The sequence below is a fragment of the Vicugna pacos genome, chromosome 33 (assembly GCF_048564905.1).
Source record: "Vicugna pacos chromosome 33, VicPac4, whole genome shotgun sequence".
NCBI classification, from domain to species: domain Eukaryota; kingdom Metazoa; phylum Chordata; class Mammalia; order Artiodactyla; family Camelidae; genus Vicugna; species Vicugna pacos.
Genome location: NC_133019.1, coordinates 8,154,334 through 8,171,042, shown reverse-complemented (window position 1 = coordinate 8,171,042; position 16,709 = coordinate 8,154,334). Strand labels below are relative to the sequence as shown.

General features: G+C 39.8%; 1 protein-coding gene across 7 annotated transcripts in view; it reads left to right on the top strand.

Annotated features, from left to right (window-relative positions):
• Window positions 1-14,048, top strand: part of JHY (junctional cadherin complex regulator) — a 53,208-nt gene extending 39,160 nt beyond the window's left edge. For 2 of the 7 annotated variants that reach the window (XM_072953945.1, XM_072953946.1), the window contains exons 6-9: window positions 2,441-2,735; window positions 8,427-8,507; window positions 9,251-9,379; window positions 11,034-11,629. In XM_072953945.1, coding sequence (XP_072810046.1) covers window positions 2,441-2,735; window positions 8,427-8,507; window positions 9,251-9,379; window positions 11,034-11,231 — 703 coding nt within the window. In that variant the 3' untranslated portion in view covers window positions 11,232-11,629. The other 5 variants (XR_012066598.1, XM_072953947.1, XM_072953948.1 and 2 more) reach the window with 5 other exon arrangements.
• The last annotated feature ends 2,661 nt before the right edge of the window (window positions 14,049-16,709 follow it).

Here is a 16,709-nt window from a genome sequence, read left to right as displayed (position 1 = left end):
TTTTACATCCTTGGGGACACTTCATATACAATTAGAATTATCTGTTACTTGAGGATTTCGTAGAATTTTCCTGTAAAACTATTTAGCTCATATGGGTTATTTGTTTGGTTTTTCATTTGTTGTTATTTGTGGGCAGATTTTAAATTACTCACATTTTTGTGTGTGTGATACTCACATATTTGAAGTTATTTCTACTCTTAATTTGTCCTTCCTAACCACCCTACTTTTTCTATGCTTCTTTGTTTTGTAATATCATCTATTGAACTGACAGAATTTTCTATTACTTTTTCCCTCTACTGATTTGGAAACATATATTCTCTATTCTTTTTTTTTTTTTAACTTACATACCTAACTTGTCTAGAGTTAAATTAGTATTTCTGTTATCCTCCATGGTTGAAATCACTGGATTGTTCTAATCCAGTCACCCTTTGCATCATACAGATTATTTTTGTCCAGCACCTTGTATCTCCAAAATCAACCATTGCTTTTCATTCTTGTTGTGTGTTGTCAGTGCGATTTAAATTTAACCAATTGTTTATTCATGTCTTTGCCCCACGCTCTTTCATTTTACTCTTTCTTCCTGAAGTAGAACCTTTAGAAGTTCTTTCAGCAAATGCATTTTACTGGTAAACTTGCCTGAAATTCCTCTGCTTTACTCTCTGTCTTGAATTCTAGTTTAACCTGGTAAAGCATTAAACTCTTTGAAAACATTATTTTTTTTATTTCCTGGCATCTGGACTTCTTTGAAAAGTCTTTTTTTCAATGTAATTACCTTTTTTGTTGTTTGTTTTCAGTTTGTCTTTTTTTCTCCTATTGGTTTTGAGGTCTCTCCACTTCTGGTGTTCTCAAGCTTCACTGTGATGTGCGTCGGTTTGAAATTTGTAATCCTGCTTGGGATTATTCTGTAATTCCTAAATCTGAGGGTTCATCTCTTTCATAAATTCTGGAAAATTATCACCCATTTCCCCTTTGAATATTATGTCTCCCAAATTTGCTCTATTTTCCATTCAAGAAAACCAAATGGCTGTATATTCCATTCTCTTATTCTAGGCTGTGTTTCTGTTTATTTTCCATCTCTTATCTCTCTGTGCTTCTTTCTGAGAAATTTCTTCTAAATTTATAAGTCTTTTCAGTTTTGTTCGGTCTGCTCTTTAAAGTATCCACTGAATTGTAAATTTCAGTGATAGTGTTTTTCATGTCTAAAATTTCTATGCAATTCTGATCAAAACTTTCCTGTTCTTTTTTCAGAATTTATTTCTCAGGGTTTTGATTTCTTCTTTCATGTCTTTAATATTATGCTTATTTACAAGTGTTATCTAATAGTTATCTTAAGTTCTTAGAAATCTACTGCTCCTTTTTGTGTGTCTGCTGACTCTCATGGTGGGTTATTTCCTCATATGTTGTAGGATTTTGGATTGTGAACTTATGTTTAACCATCTCATCTGTAGACACCTAGGCAGGCTTGGGTGGGAACGTATCCTTCCAGAGGATTTTTATGTTTGATTCTGCCAGATACTATAGGGGCATCCTTCCTTCAGGATCATCTTTATGTTAATTTCTTGATGTTAGATTTCCATGATTATGTGGGTAAAGTTGAACCCCAAATATGGTCCCATAAATATTCACATGGAATTTTTTTCTCCAGTTCAGGGCCTAGACTGAGACAGATGGGCTTGCTTTGTTGTTTCTCCAGGCTGGTGAATGAGTTTTTCATTAATCCTCCTTTTTACTGAGGGTGTAGCTCTTCAAGGGTTACAGCCTTCACTCAGACATCTCAGCTGGGATTCCCTGCCTCACACAGGGCCACAATCTCACATATTCCACACAGTGTTACAAGTTGAAACTCAAGCACTTAGGTCCAAAACGCCCTCAAAGAAAGCTATACCTTCAGCTTATCCAAAATCTGCGTTAGTTTTAATTCTTGTTTAGTTTGTCTTTGAAGATTCCCTGTCTCTCTTACAACTACATAGTTTAAAGGATGTTGGTTTAATCTAATCCAACATTCCCAGTTATTTTGTGGTAGGAAGGTCTTTGATTTTAATGGTATTTTTTCTATTGTGAATGCATTAAATGACAGTTCTAAGTAAGAGCTAGAGTATCCTAAAGGAAAAAGAGGAGGACTTTAAGAAATTAATGTATTTATGAAAAGATTAAGCTAAAGGATATTAATTTGATCAGGGAGTGATAAATACATCAAATTAATGGTTCATAAAGACATGCTGAAAGTCTTATTTTTTAATTTAAATTTTTTTTAATTATAAAATTATTTGGGGGGTAATTAGGTTTATTTTTTAATGGAGGTGCTGGGGATTGAACCCAGGACCTTATGCATGCTAAGTAGGCACTCTACCACTGAGCTTTACACCCCCCACACTAAAAGTCTATGTATCCAGGTTTTATTAATGGATTTGTGCCTTTTTTTTTTTTTTTTGCTTTTAAGGAAATTTCATTCTTCCTCTGACAGCCAACCTGCTAGAGCCTCCCCAGACTCACAGCTTGCCCAGATAATGGAACAGCATCAGCAAGCCTTAACGCAGCTGACTGAGGTGCAGCCCCACGAAGGAGCCCTATCCGGCGTCACACTTCCACCCATACTGTCAAGGATGGAAAGTGAATCTCAGCTTAGCTCAGGGAGAAGCCAAAGAAACCAAATGAACATTAGCCGTAGCAACTCTGAAGGCTATCTGTTTCAACTGGAAAAAGGGAAGAAGCCTCGGAAAAGCAGCAGCATTAAGGTAATAAAAGCATTTTACCACGTAACCTTTTATTTTGATAATACACATGGACGTTGATTTTCATTCCCTTCATCACAGGCTTGGAATAGGGATGATCATTACTGAGCTGCGGCCACAGCTGGGTGGCCCCGAGTCCTGAGGAACTTCCTTACTTGAGCCCCTGTCACTGCGTGGAATTTCCCTCCCCTCCTCCACCTCCTCCTTCTCTTTCTCTTCCTCCCCCTGGAAGTTGCTGCTGCCAGGGACGCCCTTTTTTCCACCTCCTTTTTTGCTTCATCTAAGGGAAGGGTCTACATTCACAGAGAGGCAGCTGTCCTCCTATGCGCTAACTTAAACACGACACCCTCAGAAAAGCTCTCCACACCTCCCTCGACCCCTAGCCTAGCCTGAGACTCCCAGGTACATTCTCGTATCCGAGAAGGGACAGGAGGGTTGAGTGAGTGGAAGTCCCCGTTGCCGCTGCATTTCCCACCCCACCTCCAGCGCAGCCCCCGCCCCCTAAGAACTCTTCTTGCTCCTCATCGCACCTCAGCTCCAGCAGGAAAACACCCATGAGAGCCAATGACTGAGCTTTTTCTGAAATGTTTGCTGATCTTTGCTGAGTCCTTTGTTTACTACCAGATTCACCATTACTACTAGCACCCTTGTGCACTAAACCTCCCCCTCCAGGTCTATGTTGTTAAATAAGGGACATGGGGGTGGGAGGCAAAGAGGAAGGTTTCCAGGAAGGAGTGAAAGAGCACTGGGGAGCCTTCTTATGTCATGATGTTTCCATGGAAAAGTAAGTTACTTATGATCCCAGAAACACATTTCTTCTCATTTATAGTGAAACTGGGGATTACCCCAGCTCCAAACCACAGCCTGGGCAAGAATTAGGGACCCCCATAGGATGGAGGAAATCCATGTATTAAAACCTCAGCTTAGTGCCTAGCTAAGCATAGACATCGACTAAATGTTAGTTTCCTTTCCCTTCCTCCTCCTCCTCTTAGTAGTCTGAATTCACGTTTTATCACGAAAGGCAGAGGAAAGTACCCAGTGCCCGCTGTATCACCAGACAGCGAAGGTCGGGAGGGCAAGGAAGAGGAAGACAGAGAACTTCCGGTCACTGCTTCCCAAGCCCTCTTTCCAGCTTGGAAAATCCTTCCCTGACTGCTTTCTTTCAGGGGTGTTACAGTCCACAGATAACCGTTTTCTCCACCCAACACCTTCAGCCCACATCTGACAGAGCAGCACTCTTTTGTCCTGAAAGTTATTCCAGAAGCTCACATGACTGAGAACCGAGCTGTTTGTATAGGACAGCAGGTAGCCAGGGCCCCAGACAGAGGGAGTCATTACTCAGTTGTGCCGGCTTCCTAGTCACAGCAAATCTCATGGTCTCCAAGGGAATCGACTTGAATCACATGAAACATTTGAGGATTTGTCAAGATAAGAGGCCCAAGCATGGTTCCTTTTCTCCTGGCAGCTCTGTTGTGACTGATTTGTGAATACTCAGCTTTGTCCGTGCCGTTGAATCCAGAAGTCAGGCAGGAGATGAACACGGGCAGTGTAGGAATACCCACCACGACCCGCCGCAGAAATAAGTGCCCGCGGGCTCCTCTGACAGCCGACTGCACTGAGCTGAGCTGCCGTAATTAACTCATGTGTCTGCTGTCACAGACAATCTGGGCATTGCTGCTTGACTGCTTCTAAGAAGAGGTTTATTTGGATTAAGTTTAGCAACCACAGAGCAAATTTCCTTCACTTGCTGTTCCCCAGTATTTGAGGCATTGTTTTCCGTCCTGTTTTTGAGTAACTTTCTCACCCTTACACATCTGAGGAATGTTCTGGAGGAGAGCCCTGCAGTGTCCCCCACAGCAGGGCACAGCATCTCAGAGTTGAAACAAGTCCTCTCGGGACAGTCAATGGCATTTTCAGTTCAGGCACCTTTTGCCCCCCAGGTTGACTATAAAAGTCAACTTTCTGACTTCAGCAGAGGTGCGATTAGTGACTGGCAGGAAATCCTATGCCCAACTCTGCTAAAGTGATGAAGAGTGGACACCTGTTCAGAGGAGCAGGATTGGGTGATGTCAGTCCGCGTGCATCTCATGCAAAGACTAGCAGCGAACCCCATCAGGGATTTGTTGAAAACGTGCTTTTATTTGCCCACTGTGTTTAAGACCTAAGGAGATGATTATTGTTGATTTAATTTAAAAATTGGGGGGGGGGCATCGTGCTATTGTGACCTTTTGGTCTTGTAACAGCCAAAGAGAGGTAAACCAAAGTTAATTCTTAGGATTATTTTACTATGAAAGCCTTTTGAAGAGACAGAAAGTAGATTAGTGGTTGCCTAGGGCTGGAGTGGGGGCAGGGGAGGGGCGTGACTGCTAGTGGGAACATGTTTCTTTTTAGGATAATGAAAATGTTTTAAAATTGGATTGTGGTGATGTTTTCACGTGCAACTCCAGATAAGTGAATTTTGTGGTATGTGAATTCTGTCTCGATAAAGCTGTTACAAAGATTTTTGATGGAAAGAGATCAAACAAAATTACAGCACTGAGAATCAACCAAAGATTACTTGAGGCAAACAAGTAAATCCAGGAACTTTCACTGCCAGTCACCCAGAACAAACTCTGTTAGGAGCTGCCGCTCTCCCTCGGGAAGTGTTCCTTCACTAGAAGCAGCTCATCCTGTCAAGGGGTCCATGGCGTTTGGAGATGGCCCCTTCTTGTGGCCTGAAGGGCCACCTCCAAACACTTTCCTTCCTGTCAGTTTGTCATGCTAAGACCCTCGGCTGTTTTTCTGTGATGTTTGTTTATTCAAGGTGGTAGTGACAACTGCAACCAGGACGCAATAAGCAATTATTCATGCTTCACAGCATGTCTTTTGTGAGTCAGTGGGATGATTAAAGTTAAGCCGCTTCAGACTAAGGATGTGATTTCTGGGCACTGATCATTTCTCTCTCATCAGTTTTGGACAAATTGGATTTACGACTTGGATGTGAGTGGAATTCTCTCCTTTTTCATTATTGGTTTACTTTAGCAAATAGATAATAACTTAGTGATTGCAAAACACTGGAACAGATGGCAAATGCCAGATAAAGGACAAATTTGCGATCGCAAAGTACAGAATACCTGAGTTCATTCACCTATTAAAAATTAGCAAACTTATGGTTACCAAAGGGGAAAGAAAGGGCGAGGGGAAGAATAAATTAGGAGTTTGGGGTTAGCAGATACAAACTCCTAGATGTAAATGAGAGAAACAACAAAGTCCTGATGTAGAGCACAGGGAACTATATTCAATATCTTTTAATAACCTATAATGAAAAAGAATATGTGTGTATAACTGAATCACTATGCTGCACACCAGAAACTAACACAACATTGTAAATCAGATATACTTCAATGAAAAATATTACCAAAGCTTTTAAAATGTGACAATACCCAGCGTCATCAAGGTTTGGACAAAAAGAACATTCTTACACCTTGTTAGTGGAAGTCCTCGTCAATGGCCCTGGAGACGTTCATGATTCTGCATCAATGATCTCCCGTCTCTTAACTTATCTCAAAGAAACAATCAGAGTAGCCCACAAACAGCGCTCATCCCGGGGACATCCTAAAGGTTCAGCATCTCGAGGAATAGCTAAATAATTCAACCATTAACTGGACAACAGAATGTTATACATAAAAATCACATTTTCAGAAAACATTTAATGGCAGGGAAATACAATGTATCGCTAAACTGCTCAGTGAAAAAACTTAACAACATAATTTGTAGCACAGGGACAATGTTATCAATGTCTGAACAGACCCATCTAAAGGGCTGGAAGCAGCTGCCGGGGTTTTGCTGGGTGATGACTCTGTTCTCTTAAAAGAGAGCTATGATTCTGAAATGCCTTCAGTGAACAATATTTCTTCTCTACAATTTAATGTTATTAATGTTTTAATTATTTTAGTCCAAAGGCTTCTTTAAGAAAGGATCTTCTCTGACTTTTCAAAATTAGATGCCCTGAAAGACTCTAAACGTTGAACATTCTAACCAGGCCAATTCTATTTACAGAACTTGTAATCCTTACAGTGCAGAAGTGTTGCCTAAATGACACTCTGAAGCACTAGGATGTACTATAAAACTTTTGTAGGACCGTGGAAATATTGCCTTCACCTACAAGTCACAGAATTACTATTTACAGCAACTTAAGAAATAAGGGTTCATTCTTCTTGCATACAATGAATCCAAAAGCAGGTAGTTGCTAGCGCTGATGGTTCTACAGCTCAAATCATCAGAATCAGTATTTGTGTGATTCTCTGGTTCTCTCTTTTCCCCGCCTACAAGATTGCTGCTGCAGCTGCAGCTCCAGCTCCAGGAATCACATCCACATTTTAGGCAAGATAAAGGGAAAGGAGGAGGGGCTGTGCCAGTCTGAATAAAAGCTTTCCAAGATGCATCTATCTACCCCTGCACACTTTTCACTCATGTCTCATGGGCCAGAGCTCAGAGCTGGCGTTTGGGGAAAGGAGTACTTGGCTCTGAGCCTGGGAAGCAGCAATGGAGAAGCTAATTGGTCTGACCTCTGGGGGGAGGGGGGTGGTCAGTCAATAGGCACTGTGAGTAGAACCCGTTCTTGTAACAGTTGATACACGTGTGGATGTAACCCCACTGTAAAGATTTGAGAACTATAAGCAGTAACTATCTGTTGAAATGTTCTGTTTTTAAAGTCTCTGGACTAATCTCTGCCAAGTTTTTAGGAAAGGGCACATTAGATATGTTGTATATCTTAGGACTTAATCGTTGACAGGGACTTTCAAAATTTAGAAACAGGCCTTGTCATCAGCATATAGACAGGTCGTGCCACGCACACTGAGCACAGAACGGCCGCCTCTACAGCATGGCTGTCCTCTTTCCATTCTAAGCACCAACTCAGATGTGCCCTAAGATCACTACGGTCACCCAGACCGTCTCTGGTATTGTCCTTCCCACCCTTCCCAAGGAAGACAGCCAAGTGCATCCACAAACTCAAAGAAAAGAGGATTTAGTTTCCCCACAAGGGCATCGGCTGCAAGTAGCAAGTCAGATCTAACATCAAAAGCAGGAGTTTGTGGAATATCTTAATCTATCCTGCAGTCAGGAGGGCATTAGTGTTTTCTCTGCCTATTACTATGCTCACGGGTCATAATTTAACAATTAAATTGCCTCGTTCTGTTACTCTGTCCCTTTAAATAAGCAATAGCCATAAGAGGGATCATGTAAGATTATTTGTATCCTTCAAAACTTCCAGGATCACACGGAATAAATGAGTTTCTCAGAGGGTCTTGCTTAGACTCTCAACCTTTAAATGTTTACTTTCTTTTGAATATGATGACATCAGACAGTGTACTCTTTCTTCAAGTGGTCATGTACCCATTACGTTAAAAACGTTAACAACACAGCACTGTACTCACTCAAAAATTTTTATTTATAATTTTCAGAATTTCAGGGTTTTTATCGCAGAAGTGGAAAAGTCAAAACACATTGGCTCACCAGCTACAAATTACCAAAGCAACTCTGATTGATGGCCACCATTAAAACGGAAGAGTTGTCAGGAAATCCACCCATTGTCCCGCAGTCCACACAGGCTGCCTTTCTGCATGTTGCTTCTTCCCCTTCTCATGTGGCTGTGACAACTTGGGGGAGACATACGAGTCTTTAAAAGAAACTGTCTCTTCACTGAATTTTTAGAGTTCCAAGCTGAAAGGTTATCAGAACAGAGACGTGAAGCTTGGCGGCCTGGGACCTGACCTCGTGTCCGTCAGAGACAAAGTGAGTGGGCTGTACATGCAGACTTGGATTTGCCCCTGGTCTCTCGGCACAATTGTATAAAGATACCCCACCCCCCGAACTAGGGCCTACTCTGAATAGCCCTGGTAATAAGACCCAAGCACTCCTTTCACCATGAAACAAAGTTACTCAGCCAATGTCGTTTTATGTATCCACCTTTCAGCGAGTTTTAAAAGTCCAAACAGGAAAGTGGGACGCGGGCACATGAAGAGAGGTGTGTGTTATACAGTTGTTGGTCTTTCCCAATAGAGTTCTCTTGATAGTATTGAAGAGTGGCTACAGAGAAGACACTTAGGGGGTAAGAGTCTCCCAACCCATGAAAAGTGCATCCACTTTATTCTCTTCCCTCTAGCGAAAGGAGGTCTTCATTTAATGTGTTTTAACTGCAGTTGCACTCAAGGCATAAAAAGAGTATAGTTCAAAGTTGGAAGCCAAAATGAAAATAAATTGGGTAAACGCAACAAAGAAGAGGCTGAATGTGATTTAGCCCCTGTTAAGAGAGCACTGGGTGCGCTATTGTGGCGATGTTCCCCCTCGAGAGAGACTGTTTCTAGGAGAAACATTAACTTAACCATTTCCCTGCAGTCACCTTACAGGCGGTAATCCCATTTCCCCCGTGCTGCTGACAGAACGTACCAAGCTCACTAAAACTAGCGTCCCTTTAGAGAGAACAGAGAGGTCTAGCAGGACCTAGTGAGTCATCCTCACTTCGTTTCTCTGAACAGATGCAGAAATTAATACAGCAGAAGGAATATGCAAAACAGGTTAAGGAGTACAACATGAAGACGCTGTCCACCCTCTCAAAGCCACAAAGTGCAAAACCTGAAAATAAATCCGCCATCCCTCGGCAGAAGGTAAGACATTCTCACCAAGGCAGTTATCTTTTCAATTAGAACTAAAAGGAAACCTTTGTTACCTCCTGGCTTAATAAATTCCCCACATTGCTTGGAACACAGAGGATGTTTTAACTACCATTCCTGCAGCTCCTCAACATTCACAAATACTGATGTACAACTGGGAGGCACACATAGGATGCTGTAAGGTTAGCCCCGTTTTTTCCCTGAAGTTCACTGTTATCTTTAATCCTCCACGTGTTTCCATCCTAGTATTTCAGGTTTGTCACTCAAAAATCGAATGGTTAGGTGATTTCTTAGAAGCAACTAGAAACCTGATGAACTATCATTTTCCTTCTCCACCATTAAATGAGTTTTAGGAAGTTAGTGTTTCCTTGCCGTCAGTGGGTACCTATGTCAGAGAAAAGTCCTTCGTTGCTTCTCTCAGGTTCATTCCCTCCATTTTCCCTCGGGGATGGTAATATATAGGTTCCTCCACCCGAGAAAAATGATTTCAAAAAATACAGAATGTTCTCCCTCTCAGAGGTCATCCAACTCTAAGTCGCAATGTGAATGAAATATGTTCTATGGAGACACCGAGCCTTGGAGTGCAAGTCTGTGCCTCATCCCAGCGAGGACATGGGACCCTTTGCATGAGGGACAAGTGACCCTTTGGTGCTTTTAGGAATTTGTACTTCATGTTCTATTTCACAGACCATCATATTTTCTATCTATTGCCTTTCTTCCTCAGACCTTGAAGACCTCAATCCACTTGATTGAGTTTCCATGGTGCCACTTTTTCTTTTTTCTCCAACCCATTATTTTTTCATGAAGAGATTCAAGGCAACAAGTCTATAATTAGAAATTCCAACAGAAGTCACCTACACACACTGAGAAGTCTGGAGTTTTTCTGTCTTGGAGATTTTTCTCCTTCCAGGACCCACATATACTACCCATTCCCATTTTAGCTATCAAGAAACCCTTATCAAAATATAAAACTGGTACCAAAGCAGATTTAGAAATTGTATCTAGTGATCTCATTTTTATTGTAATGCCTTTCAGAACTGACATCACTGAAAAAAAAAAAGATCACTGCCTTTTTTGAGAATCCAGGTTTCTATAGATCTACTAAAGAAAAAGAAAAAATAACTTTCAACCGCTATTAAATACTTGCCAGAGTTCTGAAAGCCTAAAAGCGAGACTAGCTGGTGTAATGATGGAGACTCAATTTCATGTCAACCAGAAATGTCTTTGGTCTCAAGCCATCCTCTTTGGATGGAAAGGTCTGTTAAGAGCTCCTTAATAGAAGTTTGGTTTTAATAAGACTGCCAGAAGCTAAACAGATTGAACATATAAGAAATCTATTTCCAAGCACTTGAATAAAACTCAGTTTTATAAAGAAAAACATCCAGAAACACAACTATATATCCTTCTTGAACCCTTTTTGCCCCCACAGCATTTTTTTATGTGGCCAATTAATTCTGTTTGAACTGTGTGTTATATTGCATTATTTGCATTTTCCATTTGATCTCCATTACCATCCGCGTCTTAGTATGTGATTGTAGCAATAGTCTCCATTTACAATGTCAATAAACCTCTCCTAAGGTGAGATTTTATTTCAAGAATCCAGGGCTCCCTTCACATTTTAAATCAAATGTTATCTTTATACTTTTAGGCTTTGGAATACGCCAAGACCATCCCCAAACCCAAACTCTCAAATCTGAGTGATCAAGCATCAAAGGAAAAAAAAAATCCAACCCATGCTGGAAAAGAAGGCACTTTACCTGAAATCTCACTGCTGGAAATACTGCGGAACAGACACGAAAGGGAAAAACAGGCTGTGGCCGCTTTCAAAGTCCTTCACATCGTATAGACAACATGTGTGCTGGGGACCAGAGATGCCAGGGAACCCACACAGAGAAGAGAAACTCCAGCCCCAACTGTTGTGCGTTGAGAGTGATGACTTAGTGTCATCAGCTAACTGCAGTCCATGTTTGCTTTGTACAGGATTTAAAATATGGGGCCCTATTATATTACGGTGCCTTATTTTACTTTCCGAGAAGAAAACCTATCTTAATTATTTATTTTCAAATCAGTTAAAATTGGGGCTGAATAAGAACTAGGGAATAAAACCTTTTGCTTTCATCTTTGATTTTTTTTAAACTTCTTTTTGGTTTTATATTGGATCTCTTAATTTCTTAAATGAGTGCTACCCTTTCTTAGCATAATGAAACTCTTGAAGTTACCCAAAAATAAATTTATCTACTTGTGTTTCTTTCTCATTTTTCTGATAAGAAAAAAAAAGTATAAACACTTCGGTTTCTACTGAAATGAATTCAAGCTGGACTAAACACCAGTAAATCTTGAGATACCATTTCCAAACTATTTCTAAAATCTCTAAGTTTAGCAAAAGGTTTATATGTAAAATTTAAGAAATGACAGTGCTTCTATATGTGCCTATTCAAGTAAAACAAATCACCAATTTTCTTCTAACAAAGCATCAGACACTAATTAGAAATCCTTGCAGGGAGGGTATAGCTCAAGTGGTAGAGCTCATGCTTAGCATGCATGAGGTCCTGGGTTCAATCCCCAGTGCCTCCAGTAAATAAATAAACTTAATTACCTCCTCCCTGCCAAAATAAAAATAATTAAATAATACAATAATAAATAAATAAAAAGTAAGAAAACCTAAAAAAAAAAAAAAAGAAAGAAATCCTCCAAGTCCAGAAACACTCAACTCAGGCAACTCTGAGACACACTTTCTCAAAGCTGCTTACTCCAAGTATATCAATTTGCTGAACATCCTGCCATCACAAATATCTTAAAATATCAGATATGTGCTTTTACACATTAGGTAAGACAAAAACATTAGCTAAGACGAAAACATTCCATAGTTTACTACTGAATGTCAATATTACTAAATATTTTTTACTTTTTAAAAAAGCTTTTGAAACTGAATAAGCATTGTAAAATTCCCAGGTCTTAAAATAATCACTGGAGGATTTAATTTTCACTTACTTGCTTGCACTAGATGAGCACTGCATTCTTGGATGGCTGTATCCAGAAATGGATACATTTAACAACAATTTCGGGCAAATCTGTTTCTCTACATGGTTGGCATAAGGACTCGCTTTGGAGATTTATTTCTGTTCTAAACATTTTACATACACCACAATGTGGTAGCAAAGCCGCCTGTACAAAATTTTTTCCTAAAATTGGAAGCGAATAGAATTGAAAGTCTGGAAAGATAACAAGAATCCAAAGATAAACAGTGAATTGGTGAATCATGTTTCAATAGTATTGGGAAAATCACAGCACGGATGAGGTGCTAGTTCAGGAAAATCACAGCTCAAGCTGCTCCCATAATGTATCTGTAAAATAAGAGGAACCTTCAGGGTACATGTTTAAAGACTTTTCTAGAAACATGAGATAGAATGATTTCTTTTTCCCCAAATGGCCTTAAATTTAAACTTACTCTGGAAGACAAAATAATGCATATAGAGACATTTCCATATTTTCATATTTAAAGGGACAGGGTTATTTTTTAAAATATTCCATTTCTATTAAAGTACCTTAAAAATTTAGAGCTTGGAAGGGGTTTATCTTGTTCAATGCCAATTTTTCAGAAGAGGAAATGGAGATCAAGAAAGGATAGGAGACTCTGAAGTCCTTCTGTCCTACAGTGAGAGAGCAGTCAGGTCTAAACTCCAATCGTTCAACACCAAGGACAGCACTGTTTGATAATTTGCTTGTGGGAAGAGCTAGTTCTTTTCTATGTGGGCAAGGAGGATGCAGTAATATATTTCAATTTTGGACATGAACTTTCATCATTAAGTTTCATTTTTAGAAATATACATTACTTACCTACCTTTTATTTTTAATATGTACAACCTGGAAACTTCATTGCTACATTGATAGAGTTGTAGCAAAGATGTAACTCAAATGTCGACCAATAAAAGAGACACTATTTCAATTTTTTTTCCCCAGAACATTTAAAAACCTCTCCCTAACCATTTTCTCTTTCAGCTTAAGCACTGTTAAATCTTTCAGGCACTTTCGCACATACTATTAAGAACCCACACTCAGCTGAAGCAGGTTCAGTGATTTAGTTGATGTCAAACAACATTTCACAGGAACTGAACACCCAAGGCAAAACTTTACCATCTGGTATATGACACCTTAGAGCATCAAAATTCTTTGCACACAAATATTGAAAGTGACAAGTAGCATCTAAAATGACTTGACTAAAGGAAAAGAACATATTTGCTGAAAGTTTGGGATTGAAATCAAAGAATAGATCAAAATTGGTCTTCATCTGGCCCCAAGTCATCTCACAATGGTAAGATCCAACAGAAGGTCACTAAGGTACAATGATAGTAAGACAGGGTAGAGATGCTGCAAAAACAGTGAATGACAGTTTTTTTGCTTCTCCTTTAAATTGTACTAATAATAACGATGCTGATCTTTTATAGACTCAAGTGGATCAGTGATCAGTTTTTATACTATTTCTATTGCAGATATTTTGGAAATAAAAACAGTCTGCCTATTAGAAGGCAAAGAACTGTCAACTTACGTGATACAATGATGGAGGGCCTGTACGTGACCAGATGTTACACAAGCCATTGAAAGAATGGTGCCTAACTTGCCAACTCTCTGTGAGCTGCTACAAATAAAGGACCTTTAAATCATGCATCCTTTCTTATTATGGGCTCCTTTTGTGATGTTTTTCTCTATCTTGAGTTTCCAACAACAGCATCCTCCTAGAGGGAGCTTTTTCACAAGGAGCTGAATTTAATGACAGCTGCCTTCATGATTTTGGTTTGTAGAGTGAGGAGTCTCTTGGGAGTTATCTAGACACCAACTTAGGAAAAGACAGTATTGAGGAAGAAAATAAAAGGTAAGGCTAGAAAAGGCCTAATGGTTCCAAATGGGGCCTTATTATTGGTTAATGAATCATTGTCAAAACATCGCAGCAAGCATGAGCATGCACGGTCCAGGCTACAGCGAGAAAATGACTCTTCATCCCAACACTTATTAGCTGGGAGTTGTTTGAAAACACATCCAGTAATTATAACAACACTGGAGCTAATTGAGAACTTTGAGTTGACACCAAATGGTCTACAATGGCAGGCTGGATAAACTCAGGGGGGATTCTTTTTTAATTACTGATTGAAAAATATAGCATAAAGTGAATTGAATTTGGGTGACAGCCGGCAGATATCAGGACAAGTTTAACTAATTTTCTCCAAGATGTGCTTTAAAACATGTATTTCCATCATACTAGAAGTTGCACTTGAAAGTGTAAAGTTCTTAAGGAACAATCAAGGCTGCTTTCCTAAACATGCTTCTTTTCTTAAAGGATTATCTTTCTCCCTATTAGAGTAAGAATAAGTCTTGAGTAGTACACATTTCATCCAATTCTCAAGCATTCTACCGGACGACTAAAGGGCTTTTCCGCCCTAACGCTCAGTGCGTTTTCGTAACTTCTATTCCTACTAGGTAAAAACAGAAAGACAAAAAGATACACGAATGCTCCATTTGCTGCTTTAGTTGTTTGCCCGGTGAGAAAGGATTTACAACAGTAGCACGGAGTGAAATGTTTTCATTATTGTGGGTTTTGTTTATCCACAGCGTCTCACTCCCTCTATGTCCCTGATTATAAGAAATAGTCTACATTGACAGACAAAATGTGTATGCTATAAAGGCAAATAAGGAGAAATATGTATTCTAATACAATTTTTATTTAGATATTTATTCCACTTTTTAAAAATATACTAAAGTAGGATCTCAGTGTAGCTAAAAATCTAGTATTTAGAACTGTCCCCTCAACCCACTGGGTACAGTGTCTCTACTCCCCCTCCCACTTCATTAAGCAAAACCACACATCTTCCTCACAAAGATACTGAGAAAATACAAAATGTCTCCATTTCCTAAGCAAACATCTGTTCAATGGAAAGCAAAAGGTTCTGGATGGCAGGTTTGTCGTGTATTCATTCATTCAGTCAGTCATTCGTTTGTTCATTTGACTTCCCCATCTTAAAAATTCCCATTGTTCCGGCTTGGTTACTTCATTTGGGTTCAGCGGACTAAATGAAAAGTTGGGGCTTTCACAAGAGGTTATAAAAACATCACAGTGCAAGACGCAGTAAGGTGCCAAGTGCACAGACTTCAGCTCTCTCTCTACCGTTCAATATAGGGGCTCTGCGGGTAAAATGAAGAGAAGGAAAAAGAATTTGGTGGGCAAGGTTTATCTCCCTTGCTGCCTCTCCACTGCCATTTCATCTTCCCCTTGCAAACCTGAGCAAAGTAAGTAATTAATTTTCAATAAGCTGAATAATTTAGTCTCCGGCTATTAAATAGCTCTAACAGGTTGAGAGGATTACAATGATACGAGCATTTCAGGCAAATAAATTTAATGAAGCCCTGGAAACATCTGATAAGATTTCACATATTTTTCACTGAGTCAACAGTTCATAGAGACCAGACCTGGCAGACTCTTGCCACTAGAGTCCCAGGCTTTTGCAATGCTTAAAGAGTAGTTATCTTTCGGGGGCAAATCTGACAGTGGGAGAAATAACCTTCAGAAATGTAAAATCCAAAAAGTATAATCAGTTATTTTCTGGGAAGGTGTCTGTACAGGAGAAGGAAGCAGAAAACAGAATGAATGTCCAGTGAATAAAGGCACCGCAGATCTCCACACTAGATAATTTGGACCCCAAACGGACTCTCTCCTCTGTGGCAAATTTGTCTCCCAAATTAACCCTTACGCTTTCTTTTTTTGCCATCCAGACAACGATCAAAATCGCTGTCATGAAGCCTGGTTGGTCTTACCTCCTATCTCCAACCCGTCACCTGGCAGTGATGTTTTTTTCCCATTTCCCCGGCTGCCACACAATGTGACCCTTTGAGGCAGTGCTGAGGGCGCTGTCTCTACTTAAAATTGATCATCTATCATACAAACCTCAAGCACCTATTTTTAATGAAACCTTTAGATGAGTATCAAAGAACTATTTGCCGTGCCTAATGTTTTAATTAGATTATATTCTCAATTTAACCCATTAAACCTCCTTTGATGATCCTCGTATCTAGTGTTTAGCCTCAGATGCACGAGGTAATGAATACTGGACATTTTGATTTAATGAGAATTTCGGCTCTTCCAGCCTGCGCCTCTTTGTACACCTTTTCTTTTGCCCGCTATAGAATTCAGTTAATTGAAGGAGTCTCTTACCATCACACATTAAGGAGTATAAATTAGCATCCCCATTCTGATTGGAAAATGCAAGCAGACAGTTTGGCTTTGATCTGAGGACCGAGCTGAAGAAGGCAGCAGCCCCTCAGAAAATGAGCTGAT